The sequence below is a fragment of the Phaethon lepturus genome, unplaced genomic scaffold (genome assembly GCF_000687285.1).
Source record: "Phaethon lepturus isolate BGI_N335 unplaced genomic scaffold, ASM68728v1 scaffold9938, whole genome shotgun sequence".
Lineage (NCBI taxonomy): Eukaryota > Metazoa > Chordata > Aves > Phaethontiformes > Phaethontidae > Phaethon > Phaethon lepturus.
This window is the reverse complement of record NW_010558273.1, coordinates 98,552-115,156: the sequence shown is the minus strand read 5'-3', so window position 1 is coordinate 115,156 and position 16,605 is coordinate 98,552. Positions and strand designations below refer to the sequence as shown.

Here is a 16,605-nt window from a genome sequence, read left to right as displayed (position 1 = left end):
ATGACAGTGAAAATACATCAGAACTTTGAAATGCAAGCATTTGTCCAGTTCTACAGAAAGCCTGGATCCTTCCCTCTCTGGTGGCTCCCCACGCAGCCGAGCCCCTCCAGTCCCCGCTGCCAGGCACTTCCAACCGACTCATCTCTCAGCCTGATCTCCCAGCTCTGAGAATGCTAAGCCTGTACTTTTACCAGTTACCTCTGTAGAAAACCCAGACATACAATAGATGACTAATCCAACTATTTGAACATCAAGATGAGAACATCCATGTTCTGACATTGCTTTGACGTGGCAGCTTCTTTCTGCCCAATTTTGCCGCTCGAGAGTTCTGGATAGTTTAGAGTTTAAAGGGTCACACACAAGCCTTTGGTTTCCTGCAGAAAACATTATCTGGTGCCTCCCCTGCTTTTCCCCAGGTACGTTGCTTCCTGTTTTATAGCTCCAGTTGCCGTTCTGAACTTTAAATCCCGTAATATATGCTGTACTTGCCTTTTTTTTTGTCCAGCATTTTGGTACAGACCAACTCATTTAGGGATTTGTTACTCAGTGCTCTGCAATACAGTGCAGTTCTGCCCGTTTGTACACTCCCAAAGGTTTCTTTTAATTCTTATTTTAAGTTACGTTTCCTGCCCTTACACTGCCAGTACTCACACTGAATCACAGAATCACTAAGGTTGGAAAGGACCTTCAAGATCATCAAGTCCAACCATTAATCCAGCGCCACCGTGTCCCCTAAACCATGTCTTGAAGTGCCACATCCACACGTTTTTTTAACATTTAAAGAAGAAGAAGAACTAAAATCGCTAAACATGTGCTTTACACAGTTCTTAATCTTTCAGAAGACAAGTAGTGTTATGCTGGATGGTTAAGACAGACAGGAAGCATTGGTTGTGTGCTGATAAAATCTTAAGTAAAACAAAAATTTGACATTCTCAAGAAGAAAAGGTGAATGTCTGCTGTTAAATGCTATGGAAGGAAAGAAGAGAGCCGGGAAGAAAGAAACCCAAGAATCCAATGCTATTATGTGCGCATATGTTCCGAATATTTTCTAAGAGTCACTGTGTCAAAATGAACGGCGTGTTTATTCCACAAAACGTTATTGCAAAGAGGATTTTCAGTTAGGAACTGGGGGACTGTCTCCACTGCCTCTCCACAGAGTTTGCCATAGCCAGCCAGGCCCCTTCTGAATACTCTGCTCAATTACTTCTTCAGTGCCATTCAGCTGGACTCCTTTACAGCAAAGCTACGCAGTAAAACCAGTCCTTCCGATTCGGTACCGCACCTACTACGGAGACACGCTCTTCAGAACTGAAGCTGCCTCTTACTAAACAGCGGCTATAGCTGCATGACGGCTTAGTCTCGCCTCCCGCTCCTGGAGCACCCCGAGCCGCCTTGCCTCCACCCGGCCACAGCCCCGAGTCCGTCCACAGGGGCTCGCTGTGAAATGAAAGCAGCACTTACTAGGTACAGGTGAACAGCCTACTTATTTAAGCTATTGCTGCTTTAAATATTATGTCTCTATTAAAATTACCTTTCTTTTTAAGAACTATCAGGCTTCTCAGCACCACAACGTGTGCATGCCGGTGCGAAGTACACCGCTGACCCTGGCGTACCACTCGTCATTTGGTTAGCGCTGCGTAAGACCCAGATTCGGACACACATTCGTGGTGCTTGTTTTCAGATCTCAAGCCGGGCAACCCGTTAGACGCATGTCCGCCCAGACACGGCGATAAACGCGAGTTGCAAGGTGGCTGATACACGCCATAGAAAATGCTAGATTCCAAAGAAAACCAAACCCACAGTATCAGATTCTGTCGTCCGTCCCCTCGCAGACCACCCCACCTCATGCCACACAAATAATTTACATCCCCAAAAAGGGGTATTAGAAGGGGTAGAACTCGATCCATTTCACAGAAAACCTTCCGCTTGTCCGCTGCAGTATTTTCAAGAAAACACCACTAGTTCTTTTCAAGGAGAAGTTACGAAAGAGTATTTGCATTTGATTCCTTAAAAATTTGAAGTGGCAACAGATAACAACGTCACGGCATTCCACTCAAACACTCACACAGTACTGAAACGCTTCTGAGTCGCTCTTCACCACATACCAGCCTAGAATAAATATACATAAAGAATTAAAGAATAAATAAAAAATCACGGGTTGACTAGATCAGTATATTAAGTTATATATGATATACTTGACTTCCTCAGTCTTACTACTGTTTATATAAGACCTAAAGTGAGTAGTAAGAGTTGTAACATTCAGATCCTTAGCTGGTTATGCGTTCCAAAGTAAAAATCAATGACGTCTGATAAATTCCGAAAAATTGGATTTAGAATGTTACCTTAAATTATGGCAACCGTGAACATATTTGGCGATAGGATCAGGCCCGTTTCTAGCAGCATGTTTTTCTTAACAGAACTCATTTTGCTGCTTTATTTTGTAGAAGACACGCTTCTTCCAGTTCCCATCTCACAAAGCGCACTGCAGGAAACGCTGCGATGATAAGAAGCTATCTTTTGTTAAATTACTAGTTGCACAGTACACAGGACAATAGTTTCTATAGTTTACAGAGAACAGTCACCCTTTGAAATACCAGTTCGAAGACTTTCAAAGGGTTAAGCAATAAGCAGCGCCTACCACTTTAGCATAAATACTGCAATTTCTGCGGACTCTGTAATGACAGGGCTCGGTCATGACAGCAGCGAAGTCGGTCAGGCTGGTTCCCAGACGAAGGGGTGCCCCACCTCACCTCGCCCGTACGGCGCGTTCCCGCGCGTTCCCGGCGTCACGCTGCCACCTTTATTGTACCTGCGCTCCCTCGTCCCACCAGACTAACTGCACTCTGGCCCGTCGCAGTATTTCAACAGGTTCCTGCATATGTTGTAGAGCTCAAAGGTAAGTCCGATGGGTTTTTTTATGCTTATTCATGCATCTGATTAATAATCACGGTGTTCTTTTACCTAGCGTTCAGGAAGGCAATTGGTGCTGTCCTAGCAAAATTCTACTTGGATTGTATTTCTGACAAAATAATTGGAAAAAAACCACCCGCTTTGCGATTCAAACGTTAAAGCAGAGAAGTAGCACCCATAAACAATGACAGTATTTCACTCAAATTCATGCTTTTCTTTAGTGGGTACTTGTGCTCCTTATCAAGCAAGTATAGAATTTCTCTCGGAGGCAGTTCGGAGCCCGTTTTAAATGCTGGGGGGGTGGTGGTGGTGAAGTATCCTGTCTATCCTACTTTATGCCAAATTTCTGTAAGGAAAGGTACTGCTACATTGTTGTTGCTTCTGCTGAGTTTAGTTATACCAAAAACGAACAGGAAATACACACTAAGGAGCCTTGGCCAGTGCACTTATACATGTCAGGTTGCTAGCTAGTAACAGGGGGAAAAAATTAAATTCAGTACAGCATCCAATTCATATTTATAATTCACTTTTTAGTGATCCGATAATTACGAATTATTTTTTCAGTACAAAAATTAAAATACATTTAAGCTTGAAAATTTAATGTTCATTGCTCATTAAATTTACAAGTAGCTCATCCTTGGAGAGCAATCTGAATTTTAGAACAAAGAGCCATGCGAGCAAAAATCCGACACGTTTCTGGGACCATCATTTGCTATTATTTCTTTCTGAATTCTAGAAGATAAATTCTCTCTATCTCGCTTTGTATTTTTTCTGTCTGTTTTTAGATCACTGATGTAAAGGTAAAAACAATCTGCTTTATGAGGCTTAGAAAGCACAGTAGGTGTGAAAGCTCCGTAAATATGAACATGGTGCTCTAGACCACAAGAAACAAAGAAGCACCATTAATAAAAAAAATAATAAAAAACCCCACATAAATTAAAGTACTTTCTAATCACTGCTGTAAGGGAGGGAAATGGTGCAAGGTTCAATTTATTGACATGCAATAGAATGTCCTTTGAACTTATAGTTCCGAAGATTGTATTATCTACCCGTAAGAAGAAGTTGAAATGATTATTTGCTTGACAGCTGCAGAGGTTTTGCAGACATGACACCTATCCCTGGCAGGTGCTGGGTTGTGTTCAGGAAACACATGTTGCAATTACTTTATCATGCAAAAAATAGCTATTTTTAACCACTTAATATGCCACTGGATATACATTTCTACAAAAACCACCATATAAGAATTTATTAGGACTTTTTTTCTGTGTTGCAGAACTATCCAGCGCAAATCTGAGCAGTTTACGGAAAACACAAAGCCAGATGCAGTATCAATGCAACCTTCATGGCAAAGTCCATAGACCCAGGGGAGGTTGATTTGAACGGGACCAGGGCTTCACCTGGAGTGTAGGTGTGCAGATGTACGTACGCTAGTAGCTTCCTATCGAACACTTTCTGCTGTAAAGCAACTTTAGTCTTTATCGATGACAGAACCAGCAGCAGCCTAGCACAGGCCAGCTCCTAAAGGAGCTCAAAGGGAGGAGGCTGTGGCAAGTTCAGAGTAAACCCCTCCGGAAATGTGCAAGAGTGGGTATCAAGTCCTCAGCACCTCTGCAGATCTCTTGCAACCGGGCTGCGCATTTTCCAGTACAGACACAGTCAGTGCGTACTCAGGTTCACACCGGAGGGCCATTTTTACGGGAAATTGCACTCGCATCTTGCTGAATTCCTTGACTAAGGGCCACTACATCTCTTCATAAAGCCATACACCGAAGGGGAAATTTTAGCCTTCCCCTTTCTTGGAGTTGGCTTTTTTTTTGTTACCCAGCTGTCATAAGCCTCAGGTGAAATTTGGCTCCAGCAGCACAGAAACAAATGCAGAGTGCAAAATCCACCGAAGAAACACAGCGGTGACCATCCTGTGCAAAAACCTATTTCTTCACGCTAAAAAAAGGTAGAGCTAATCTAGGTAACTGAGCTACAGCCTAATCCCATACTGATGCTCCTACTCATGACAGCCTATGCCTGCTGCACCGATTTCCACTGAGCTTGTACTGAGTAACCTGAATACCAGTGAATCAAAAAAGCGAGAGCTTTTTTTTTTTAATTAATAATCTGTTCATACCCTCCTTAAACACTTACTTGACCAGTTATTTTAAGGTTTGGGCTCTTCTGCAAGCTTGGCTAATGTATAGCACTTCTGTTTTACTGCAATAGCACTATTTGCACGTTAAGCTCTAAAGGCAATGAGTATCTTTGAAGAACTTCAGTGTTTTTCTAAACTGCATGAACACTAGTGTTGCACTAGAAAAAGAAGAGTTAATTATTACCCACAAGAGGATTTCCAGGAAGCAGTTCAGCACAGCCTGAGAACTACAGTACACAACTTTCCAAGCAAGGAGGTTTCTTCTCTGTGGTCCCCCACAAAGAAGATTACACAACTAAGCCAATCAGAAAAAATGACAAAGAATTTGTTCAGCAAGGATATCAACTCCTTTGTACACTGCTCTGCGAATTAAAATTGCAGTTAAAGTGAAATGAATGTAATTTCCCTACGTAGTTTAGTTATGCTGAAGGGATAATGATCTATATGACCAAACCCACTTTGTTCACCAATACGACTATTGATACCAGAAGGAAAGACCATGCCACTGAATTAAAACAATAATACTGTTAAAATTAAAGCACGCGTTTGAAATACCTCTGTAAAATACAACAGGTTTTTTTCTTCACTGTTGCGCAGTTATTAGCACTAAGAAATGAAAATGTAATATTCAGATTGCAGAGCACTTCATAGTCATCCGAAGGCCTGTCATTCAAAATGTACACATAACTGGAGCTGATAACTGAACACCAGAGGGGTTTTCTTTGGCTTGCTTGTTTGAGGTCAAAGGGGTTATTCTGAGTTTGACTGACACTCAAGCAGAAGTTCTCTCTTTTATTTTTTGCTAAATAAGTTACAAATGTTTTCCAAGCACAGGTCCTTCCCACCACATAACTGACCTTAACCTGGGTAATAAGCAGTGTGGAGAAATGGAACATATGTTAAAAAGCAGATTAAATGGCATTTTATAAATACACATGCATTTCAGTAACGGTACCCCCTTCTAACCACAAAAGAAGTAAGAATAAAGCCAAAATGAGATACCTTGACATGATATTTAATTACTATCTAACCCATTGATATAACATTACCCGTAGCTGACTGCTCTCTGCAGTCATATGAATGAGGCTGAATATGAAAGAAATAGTTACTTTTTCCAGGTGTGTATGCCCCTTCTTCAGATGGTAAAGTACCCATGTACAGAGACACCTAATTAATTAACGATGCTGAAGATGTAAGTTATTGTACTTTTTATCGTGCTGTCACATGCAGTTAAAAACCGCATGATCTCAACCTGTCTCACTTGTTGAAAAAACACACACATCCTCCTCAATTTAGCGTTTGACAAACGAATGCATAATATACAACTTCCAGTTTCCTGTAGGAAAAGAAGTTTCCACATAAATTCAGCACCATCCATAACCCCTGGACTGATTTAGTTTTCAACTTGCTCCTGGCAGCATTCGTTGGACACTCGCTGCTCAGGGTCACAAAACATTATCCATCAACTCTCAGGGCTAACTGTAACAATTATATTTCTTCACAACGGAGCCCAACTCTTTAACATGCTCTTGGAGCTGCTGCCTGCCCGGAAAACGTTGCCTTGAGCATGCCATCCAAACACGTACCATTACCTCATTCCAGAGCAAAGTCGTTTTGAATTATTCCCCTCTGAGTATGAGGCCCGTTTACAGAACCATGGAATTTTCTTGTGCAAAAAGCTTTTCTTGATCATCGATATTGTTTTAGGTCATTCTTTATGTCATTAACATTCAGGGACATAAAGTTTTCAGCAGCAACAAGTGGTAAACTAGTGAGATTCCCATAGTATAACACTAATTTTTTTTTACCAGCTTATTTGGCTCTTAACGGAGTAGCTTTGTCTTGCAAAATAAAATAATACAGAAAAGTGAATTTCTTGCAGGTTCTCTATATAACAAAACAAACTCTGAAGTGAACACCATGCAACCCTCCTGTGGAATGATTTTCATTTTTCTGCTTCTAAGGCCACAATGGAACAAAAGCGATACCGAGGGCAGCAAAGTAAATCAAACAAATAATGGAAAAATCTCAATTACAGATAACAATCGGTCTACAGCGCAATCACCTTCACAGACACTTGTTCTGCCTATGACTACTACCATAAATTCTTCTATTGACAGCCATGGTGCACCAACAACTGCCAATGCCAAAGAAAAAGTAACGAACAGAGCGGAGATGAGCAGTCGGCCAAACAGCAAACCCCCGAGGTCCACTGATGGCACCGCTTTATCTTCAAGTGTCACGATGGTATCAACAGGTGCAATAAATAACTCTACCACACACTTCAACAGAATCCCAATGTCTTTAGCGACATTAACAACAATGGGTGACTTTTCTGGAGTCACCAAAAGTGCTGCAGCTACTTCTACTTCCACAGCGACAGCAAGTAACTCCACAGTCACCTATAGTACCCCATCGGCTGCGTCGCTCCCCAGCGATAACGCTTCAGCCAACCCCACCACGTTGCTCCCCACAGATGTCACTCTGACATCACCCGCGGTGAAGCAGTACAGTCCTACACCGAACTTCAACCCCTTTCAGCAGACAACAGAGCTGAATTATAATTTCAGCAGCCCTTCTACTGCACCATCTAATTCAAAAGATGCCAGTGAAGGTAAGTATCTAACTGAAGTCCAACTGGTTTAATAAAATCAGAATGCTGAAGTAAAACCTTTTTATTCTTTGAACAGGAGGCTTTGTAAGATGTGTGAATTAACAGATGCCCTAGTACAGACTAAAACTTAAACTCACCCAAAATCAAAAAATATTTTAAAAAATTATTTGTTTACTTATTTGTTTAACACTTCCAAGAGTGGGGGAACCTAACGACAGGTACTGCCCATTTGCACTTCAGTGGACCTTCAGAGCAGATGTGTAAAGATAACATCTAAAACGTGTAGCCCATCAACTGATTTAAGTTCCGAAACTTTTGTGACCAAAGATGACTTCTTATAGATGCTTCCAAAGGAATTACTCATTGTGCATTTAATTATCAAGTTGAGTATGCGTGGGAAAACAATGGAGCATAAAACTGTTATGGCACTTTTCTATCCCGCTGCTCTGAATCAGGTCTTCAGGAAAAGAAAAGGAAAGATTAGAAGATACAGTATTTTTTTGCCATTAATTAGCTTTCAAGCTTTTAACACAGGACTGAAAGGCTTATCCATCATATCCAGTAGAATACAGTTTGTACTAAGACTGAAGGAGCATCTTAGTATGAAAGGAGACTTTCATGTTTCCCATCATAGTTCTAATAATTACAACGTACCCAATTTTTAGATAACATGAACGAAAAGGAAGGGGGGTGGGAGAGCAAGTTCAGTTCCAAGAAAAACAGAATACTTTGAAGAAAAGTTTTATGAAATCTGAGGAAAATCTCGGAGGAATGCAGTTATTCTCCTAACTGAACAGGTGCAGAAAGCATTACTGGATTTCTTACCTCGCATTCTCAAAAACTGGTACTATAAAACTTAATCACTTGAAATTCAGAGGCTGCAGTTCTAACTGCTGGCTTAAATACTTACAAAGAATTGGACTGAGAGAGTGATTGCTGCTTATTTCTTTAAATAAAAGGATAGTGGTTGATTCTGTAATTAAACATGGAATCTTTTTATTTGAATAAAAATTCATTTAGCCTTTTTTTTTTTTTAACCCCAGTTATTCCTTTGAAAGTCAAGGATGGAGATGTCTCTCTTCTTTTACAAAGGCAGAGACTTTCTGCAGAGAGGCTGGTTTAGTCACAGTCTGCAAAGTGTTTCAGAGCCTTGGTGAAAAGTCTCACTCCGCAAAGCCCTGAACTGCTATAAAGCAGGAGTGAAGTATCTGATCTTACAGATTTCGTACTTTCATTCAACTGTCTCTTCTTTCTTCCTTTCTCTCCTAGACAAAACCAACAAAGAAGGAGTAATAGTTGGTGCCACTGTAGGAGCCATTTTGGGATCTATATTAATTGGCCTGACTGGATATTTTATATGTGGTAAGAAAAGGTCTGAGTCATTTTCCCACAGACGGCTGTATGATGATACAAGGAATGACCCAGGTAAGGAGCAGCACAAGTGTTTTGCCTAAGAACATTTGCTATTTCTGCACAGAGCTGCTTAGGTAGTCTGGTCTTATTCAATTATTAGGAATTACATCACTGACTCCAGTCAAACTAGTTTTCAACTGACAGTACTTTATTATCTTTAAGTTTTAGCTCAATCAATACTCCCCTTAACTCTGTGACTCCTCTTTACGAGTTATTTTTTTAACCTCTGAAATATCAGGAAATACGTATCTAGTATCAGTGAACCCGTTCAAAGAATTGCAGGTGAGTTCAAAACTACAGCTCAAAAGTTCTCCCAAACTTTGATTAACTGAAAAAGGCTAGACTCCTTACTCATCCAACTTCAATTACAGAATGAAGGATGAAGCTATATCTGGTTTTAGGAGTAAAAATATTTTTAAGAGATTTAAAAAGAAGATTGCTTTTGTCTTCTCCATAAATATGCATAAACTTGTATTAAAGTGTAATCACACAGTCTTCAAACATTTATATCATGTTCCTGGACTTTATTTTTAAATGTTCAAACAAACACTGAGAGGCTAAGCGTCATTTTTTCCTCATATAAAATCAAATCAAAATAAAACTCTGGCAATACACCCTTTTGGCTTAAATGCAAGAGCTGAAAGCTGCCAGAAGGTCAGATTAGGAACTAGCTTTGAAAGTCAACCACCCATGTAGTGCTGAACGGGTGTTGCTGGGAGGACACATGTTATCTTCAGAAGATCGTGAATCAGGGCGTTCCTCTTTTGCAACTCCACACCTAAGCAAGAGGTTAACTGGACTCCGCTGCGAGGGACTGCTGAACTAAACGGTGAGGTACCCAGTGTACGGGATAAGAATCTTTCAAGCAACATATAAAAAAATAATTACATTCTCCTTTCAGTTCTCCACTTAGACAACTCACTTGGACCATACGATACGAGTTTTGGATGTGTGTCCAATGACAAAACCAGCCCAGGAGACAAGGCAGAGGAAGACAACGCAGGGTGCCCACCTGATGACATTCCTATGGCTGACATGACACCATCCCACCCTTCCCTGTAGTGTTTGCTTCAGATTATGGCCTCACCTGTTATCTACACGCTTTCTTTTTTTCCAAAATTACCTGGCAGCTGTTATCTTACAGCTATTACTGTGCAAACGTTTTGGAAATGTTTTGGAAAAGTTTTGGAAAGCAAGAGGAAAATCACAAGGTACATTGATACGCAACAGGCAGGGCCCACCAGCAGAGCATCATTCTTCTACTTTGTAATTAAATAATAAACTTATGATTTTCCTGTGAGGTTATACTAGCTTTCTCACAAACAACATAGACAAACAGCACACAGGTAAAATTCTGCCGTGTGTAACTTTGGTCAAGAATGCCGTCATTGTGACAGAGCAAGATTTGACTAGGATTGCAATGATATTTTAGCATCAATACAAAAAACCCCCAAATTTAACTACCTTGAGGTGAAACTATTCTGTCCAAATATCATTTCTACCTGATCAATGACTCAGGGTATTATTTTCCCCACTCTACATTTGTAGCTTCCTCAGTGAGTATGACAAAAAGAATTAGATTTACTTGGATTACTTAGAGGTTGAAGTTTGCTGTGGAGAATGGAACTACTGAGTATCATGGACTACATTTAGCCTTTGACTATTATGACAGAGAGTTAAAATCACTATCAAAGCCAAAAACAGAAGACAAGCTTCTATTCCTCTGTCAAACCTATCTGTTTGCAGATATCTGTAGAAATGCTGTAAAACGTTTTGGTACAGGTTGGGTAAAAGAAATACTTATCTTGACATGAAAGAAAAGGAATTATTTCTGTCATGTATATAGACATCCTAAAAAGCATGATCCAGTTCTGTTGAGCTAAAGAATAAAACTATGGGAATATAATGCAAATAGTTGCATAGTTTACCTGTTTGCAATTACCAGGAATGTTTAAATAAAGAACATGAAAAAGATACAGCTGTAAAGGCATAGAATAAACAAAATAAAGTGCAAAGAAAATAACTACTCACATGGGATATACGCTTGTTACTATGACTCTGTTAAAATGCGTTATTTAGTGTGGAGACTGTGGATCATGTCGATGGAGTTCTCTCACTAACGGGCCGTGAATGTTGCCCTGCCAGTTTATTTGATATGTGAGTAAATTACATGCAGGCACACACCACAGAGAGAAACGATGGCAATCACACTGCAGATGAGTAAAACAGGTATTTATTTCAAAGTTTTTAAAAGATTAAAGAATTGAGTGTATATGTGCAGTGCTGCCATTCCTACAGGGTTCAGTCATGAAATCAGCACGTTTCCATCTAAACCAGAATCTGATTTCTAACGCTGTACCCAGCGTGTTGGATAGCAGGCTGACAATCTGAGACACCTTCACCTGTATCATGTGAGAGTATCACTCTGCGGCTTCAAATCAAGAAAAAGGCAATGTTCTCTCTCAACGGAGAACTCGAAGACAGAGATGAAGAGATTCTAAGAAGCTCCCAGCGTTGTCTAATGTATTGGTAACCATATAACCAAGTGCAATGTATTTTAGGAACTTACGAAATCAATTGTTAGTAATTGCAAGGCTGCAACAGCAAGATTAGGAGCCAGTGAAGAAATATCACTGAGGCAAGCAATCAAAGCGTACCTTTCAGCTATGTTTCCTTCGTGGTAATTTTTACAGCCCAATTATGAATTTTGTGTGCATACACTCACTCTTTCATCTTTGCTGTTGTTTGTATATTGTTTTTTGTTTTTACCAGGCCTCTAAAATTTGTGACATTTGTTCATCCTTCACTTTGTTAGAATCATTAATGCTTACTTATACGTATTACATAAATAAAGCTGTTGTGTACCATTTGACTCTAAAAGTGTAAAGCTCTGGCTTGAATTCAGACAGTTGTATGTATGTGAACTGGTGTTATTTTCTCAGGGTTTACATAGACAAACATTTACATTGGTAAAATGAATTATCCCTCTTCCCAATAGCAGTCTTCCCACCTTTCTAGCAGCAAAATACTATAGCTCCAGTGAAAGCTAATTCCGTCAAGCATTTCATGCTGGAAACATTACATCTGTCTGTATGGCATTTTTCCACTGACCTTCAAAGAGAAGGAAGACTGTTCTAGGCAACCCCTGTTCAACAGTGGCCTCTGTGGATATCACCCTGCTCGGCTTTGTGCCCCATGACATGACAAGTGTGTGAACATAACGAGATATTCAGACTGAGAATTTGAATATAAATAGTTAAATTGCTGTAAGCACTTACCATCAAATCTTTCTTATACATCCCTGTAATTAGCTCCCGCAAAAACATTCTCATTTATTCTATAAGAGTTCTCTACAATACGTGATTTTTATATTGGCTCCAGATCAGTAAATTAACCTACCCGTTTACCTCTAAAAAGACTTCTGCCTGCATGATATAAAATTCAGGCTTAAAGACATTTAAGATGCTAAACAAAGACATTAAATTAACAATAAAAGGTATTATTTTCATCCACTACTAGCACAGAAATTGAAGTTGATGAAAACAAGAAAAAAAAAGTTTGTGACACAAAATCATAATCCTTCTTTAAATTTTAGCAAGAGCTATAATCTCCCTTTACCCAGTGATCCTATAAAAGTGTCAGGTGAACTAAGACTACAAAACAAATAAAAATGTACTTACCCCAAATTGCCATGAAAATAGCAAAGAAGACAGTCCCTCCGTTATCAAACAAATGTGTAACCTGAATAGAAAATAAACACATTAGGAACAAATAATACTGGCACCTTGTCTTTTGCCCCAGAGAACCCCAGAGTACAGAACTGGTGGCAGAAACCAAAAGCTCAGCATTCTAATAGGAAGTCCTACTTGAACGTTTCTTCTACCAAGGTTTGTCCGTCTTTCGGTATAACTTGAACTCTGCTTTTCCAGGCTGTCACTTCATGCACCTCCAGTCTATTTGTTTCACAGACACTAAGAGCTGCTCTGTCCGTGTCCGGACAGGCCAAAAATTCCTCCAGAGTTCTTCTCATGTGCTGGGTCAAATTTAACCTCAACGTCTCCTATTTGAGGGTTTTATAAGCTTAAATAACGTCTGTCTTTTCACTTTTCTTCCTCTATATTACTTAGTTAACGTCTGTCTGGATTCCATTTTCTTCTTCTCCCAAGCTATCTTCCAATTTCTCTGCAGTTAAGAGTAGTATGTATTTCTTTTTACCCAGCCATCTCAGCCTCCCAAATTGTTTATATATTCTCCTTAAAACGCTAGTGCCCCTAAACACCAACAGGAATTAAATACATTCTAAAAACAGCCCCACCCCCAAATATAATTCTAAATTGTGCACTTAATTTCTCCTCATGAATGCTCTCCTTTGTCAGATTTATCCCTTATGTTACTTTTTGTTGTAAGATTTTTCAGGCAGAACAGATATTCTGCTGCAAAGTCCAAGGCTTACCGACAGAAAATAAGTAAGAATTAGTTTTTGCATGCCTATGGATCACTACGCAACTAGGTGAATTTGATGTCTCACGTATTATGAAAACATCGCAATTTGTATAACAAAAATTCAGAATTTCTAATATTTAAGGCATAATTGAAAAAGTATTTAGGAAATGGAAATTAAGATCAATGTACTTTCAATAGATTTAAGGTTGCCAAGTTACAGCAATGTAATTTATCCAGGGATAACCGGCCTACATTTCTTCGAATGAAAGGTAGTTTAAGATGTTGCTGAGCATTAGTAAGCAAAGCACAGGTTTCAAATTCCTATTTGGAAAAAAAAGCACAAAGCATCATAAAACAATAGAGCAAACCAACTTATCATCAACAGGCATATGCTAGAAAGAGAATCTGAAGAGAGAGGAAAAAGAAATCAAAAAGTGCTACAACTGGCTTTGATATGTGTCATCCTAAATCATCCAGAAAATTCACGGTGATTTCGCACTCTTTGAAATAAGAAGAGAACGTCTTGAAATAGAATATTCTTGAAAAGACTTTACCTTCACTGGCATTGGGTCTGTTGCTTACCTAAAGACCCATTTTTAAGCTTTTATCATGATATGAAAGCTGTCCTTATGCCAACGGAAGGGCACAGGTAACCGGATTCAGTTTTGCTGGACTGTGACCTTCTCTACATCTGAGGCCAGCGGGAACGTTCTGTACGCGACGTGCCGGGACGCCGGGGCTGACAGCCTGCCTTGGGCAGGCTACCTAACGCGCTCCCGCGAGAGCTGCCTGCTGCAAGGAGAACTCATCCTGCTGACAAATTTTCATTCTTCTAGAGAATGCTGGCATTATTGCTTCTGCCTTGCAAATTAAGAAACCTCAGGAAAGCAGAAGTTGTTAACAGAAACAGTGTTGCTTGCCTCCACTTTATTTCTTACTGAGTAAAATTATTATAATATTGTGAGAAATTATTAAACGCACATATATTTTATCTGTATGTCAGTTCTGTTTGTCTTTGCTGCTTTTAAGGTTCTGAAATGGGAATTGACTGGTATTGGATGAACAGGCTGCCCAGGGAGGTGGTGGAGTCACCATCACTGGAGGTGTTCAGAAAACGTGGAGATCTGTCACTCTGGGACATGGTTCAGTGGGCACGGTGGTGTTGGGTTGATGGTTGGACTCGATGATCTTAAGAGGTCTTTTCCAACGTTAATGATTCTATGAAATCCAGTATATTGCCTGCATCAATCATACAGTGGGATCAACCGTACACAGAAATATGTCCTTTGCTTGGTTTTTCTTTCGCTTCCATAAAGGAAAACACCACCCTAATGGGTATGAGACTGAAAATGTGAGAGGTGAACAAAAGCAGTACAATAAATCTGATGAACATTTTCAGTCTTGATTGTAGATCAGCATGAGGACGTGATTTTGGATATTCTGCTCAGTAAAGAGTGCATCTTTCCAAGGAAATACAAAATGAACCAAACAAGGAAATCCAACCCAGAAAAATGAATGTTCCTAAAAATAGAAAATACGTATCTGGCTCCCAATCTAGCGCTGTCTTTATAAAAAGCGTTTGGGTGAAAGCCTTTTGGCACCACACCCAGAATTAAGAGTTGACTGTCTTAAAAGCTAAATGGGCAGTCTGAGACTCGTGTTGACCAGAGGCCTCTAAGTAGAGGTGAAATATTGTCGGACTGGGTGCCAGTCCGTCAGCATACCTGACTGATGTTGTCATTAACATACAAGACTCCAGGCATTTCAAATCCACCCTGAATCAACACCCTGCCCTGGGGCCTGCGGGCAAGGTGTGCTGGGTGCAGGACCAGCCCAAAGAGCCTCATCACCCACGGATCACAGAGTCCATTTAATGGGGAGGAGAACGACAGCCTGGGCATTCGGCAATTCAGATTACAACTCGGGTATTACCCGCCTCTCCCTCCAATTATAAACTTCACTTCAGTGTGGCATTTTTAAATGGAATAAAGAGGGAGAGGGATGAAAGAAATGGCAGTAACAAAAAGGAAAAAAGGCATCTTTTGTATTTTGTCTCCAGTTTTAACAAAAAACTTGGCAGAAAGAACATGTGAAGAATGTGATTTTTCCAGCATTAGTTTCTTCTGTCTGAACTGCTCCTCTAAAGGGAAACTTGGCAGATATTTAAGAAAGAAACCCTGACAGCAGATTTAATAACATGAAATATGAGCACAAGGCCTTACATAAATGAGGCAGGTCCCACGACATAAGCAGGTTTGAGGAGATAAACTTCACTTAAAGGAACTCACTTTTCCTAATCGACTCAATACTTGTGTGCTCCTACGCACGGAGCTATTTGAATGAACGAGGATTAAAACACTTAGAACGGCTCTTTGGTTGTGGGGAAGGAAGACAGAGAAATAAGTTACGCTCCCACAACAACAAAACCAGAGGGAAATGCTGACAAGCTCCATCTCAGGAACAAGAAAGCAAGCAGGAAATGCCTTTTTATTTTTTTTTTTTCCCAGAGAGCAGATCTGATGCTTTATTATTAAATACATTAGTTCCACCTACTTGTATTACTAACGGCGCTTCAGAAAGTACAAAGGAACATTTGATTTGAAATCAGATTGCCGTTTTCTAACATTACAGATTGTTTTCATTCACTAATTTCGGGTGCAGACCCAGTGGAACTGCTGACACGTGTTTGGGTATGTGCTGCTCAGCTTGAGCAGGACGGTGGTAGCCAGCAGGATCACAAGCCCTGCTGGAAGCCAGACGCTGCCTAGCAAGAGGGTAACGAGTGAAGCCGCGGCGAACTCTTCTTTAGAGACAACACAGCGAGTGAATGCATTACAGTTATAACCTCACAGTCACAAAAAGCCTCACTGAGCTTTTTTTTCTTTTTTTTCCTTTGCCGTTTCAGTGGCCAGCCGGTAATCCTACTCCTTCCCAAAGCTGGGGGAGAGCCAGAACAGACAAATCGTGACAGGAGACAATTTCGCATTGTTTTCTGTGTTCCAATCTAAGGTTGATCAGTTTTTCAGAGCAAAAGCATTGGCAGGAGAAGTTGGGAGCTTACATGAATTTCCATAATATTTGC

At 40.2% G+C, this 16,605-nt stretch overlaps 1 protein-coding gene across 1 annotated transcript in view; it reads right to left on the bottom strand.

Moving 5' to 3' along the window:
* Positions 1–16,605, bottom strand: part of ANO3 (anoctamin 3) — a gene marked incomplete at its 3' end in the record, with an annotated part of 97,723 nt that overhangs the window by 13,246 nt on the left and 67,872 nt on the right. Inside the window, exon 16 of the mRNA XM_010293004.1 lies at positions 12,761–12,821. Coding sequence (XP_010291306.1) covers positions 12,761–12,821 — 61 coding nt within the window. The remainder of the gene's footprint in view (positions 1–12,760; positions 12,822–16,605) is intronic.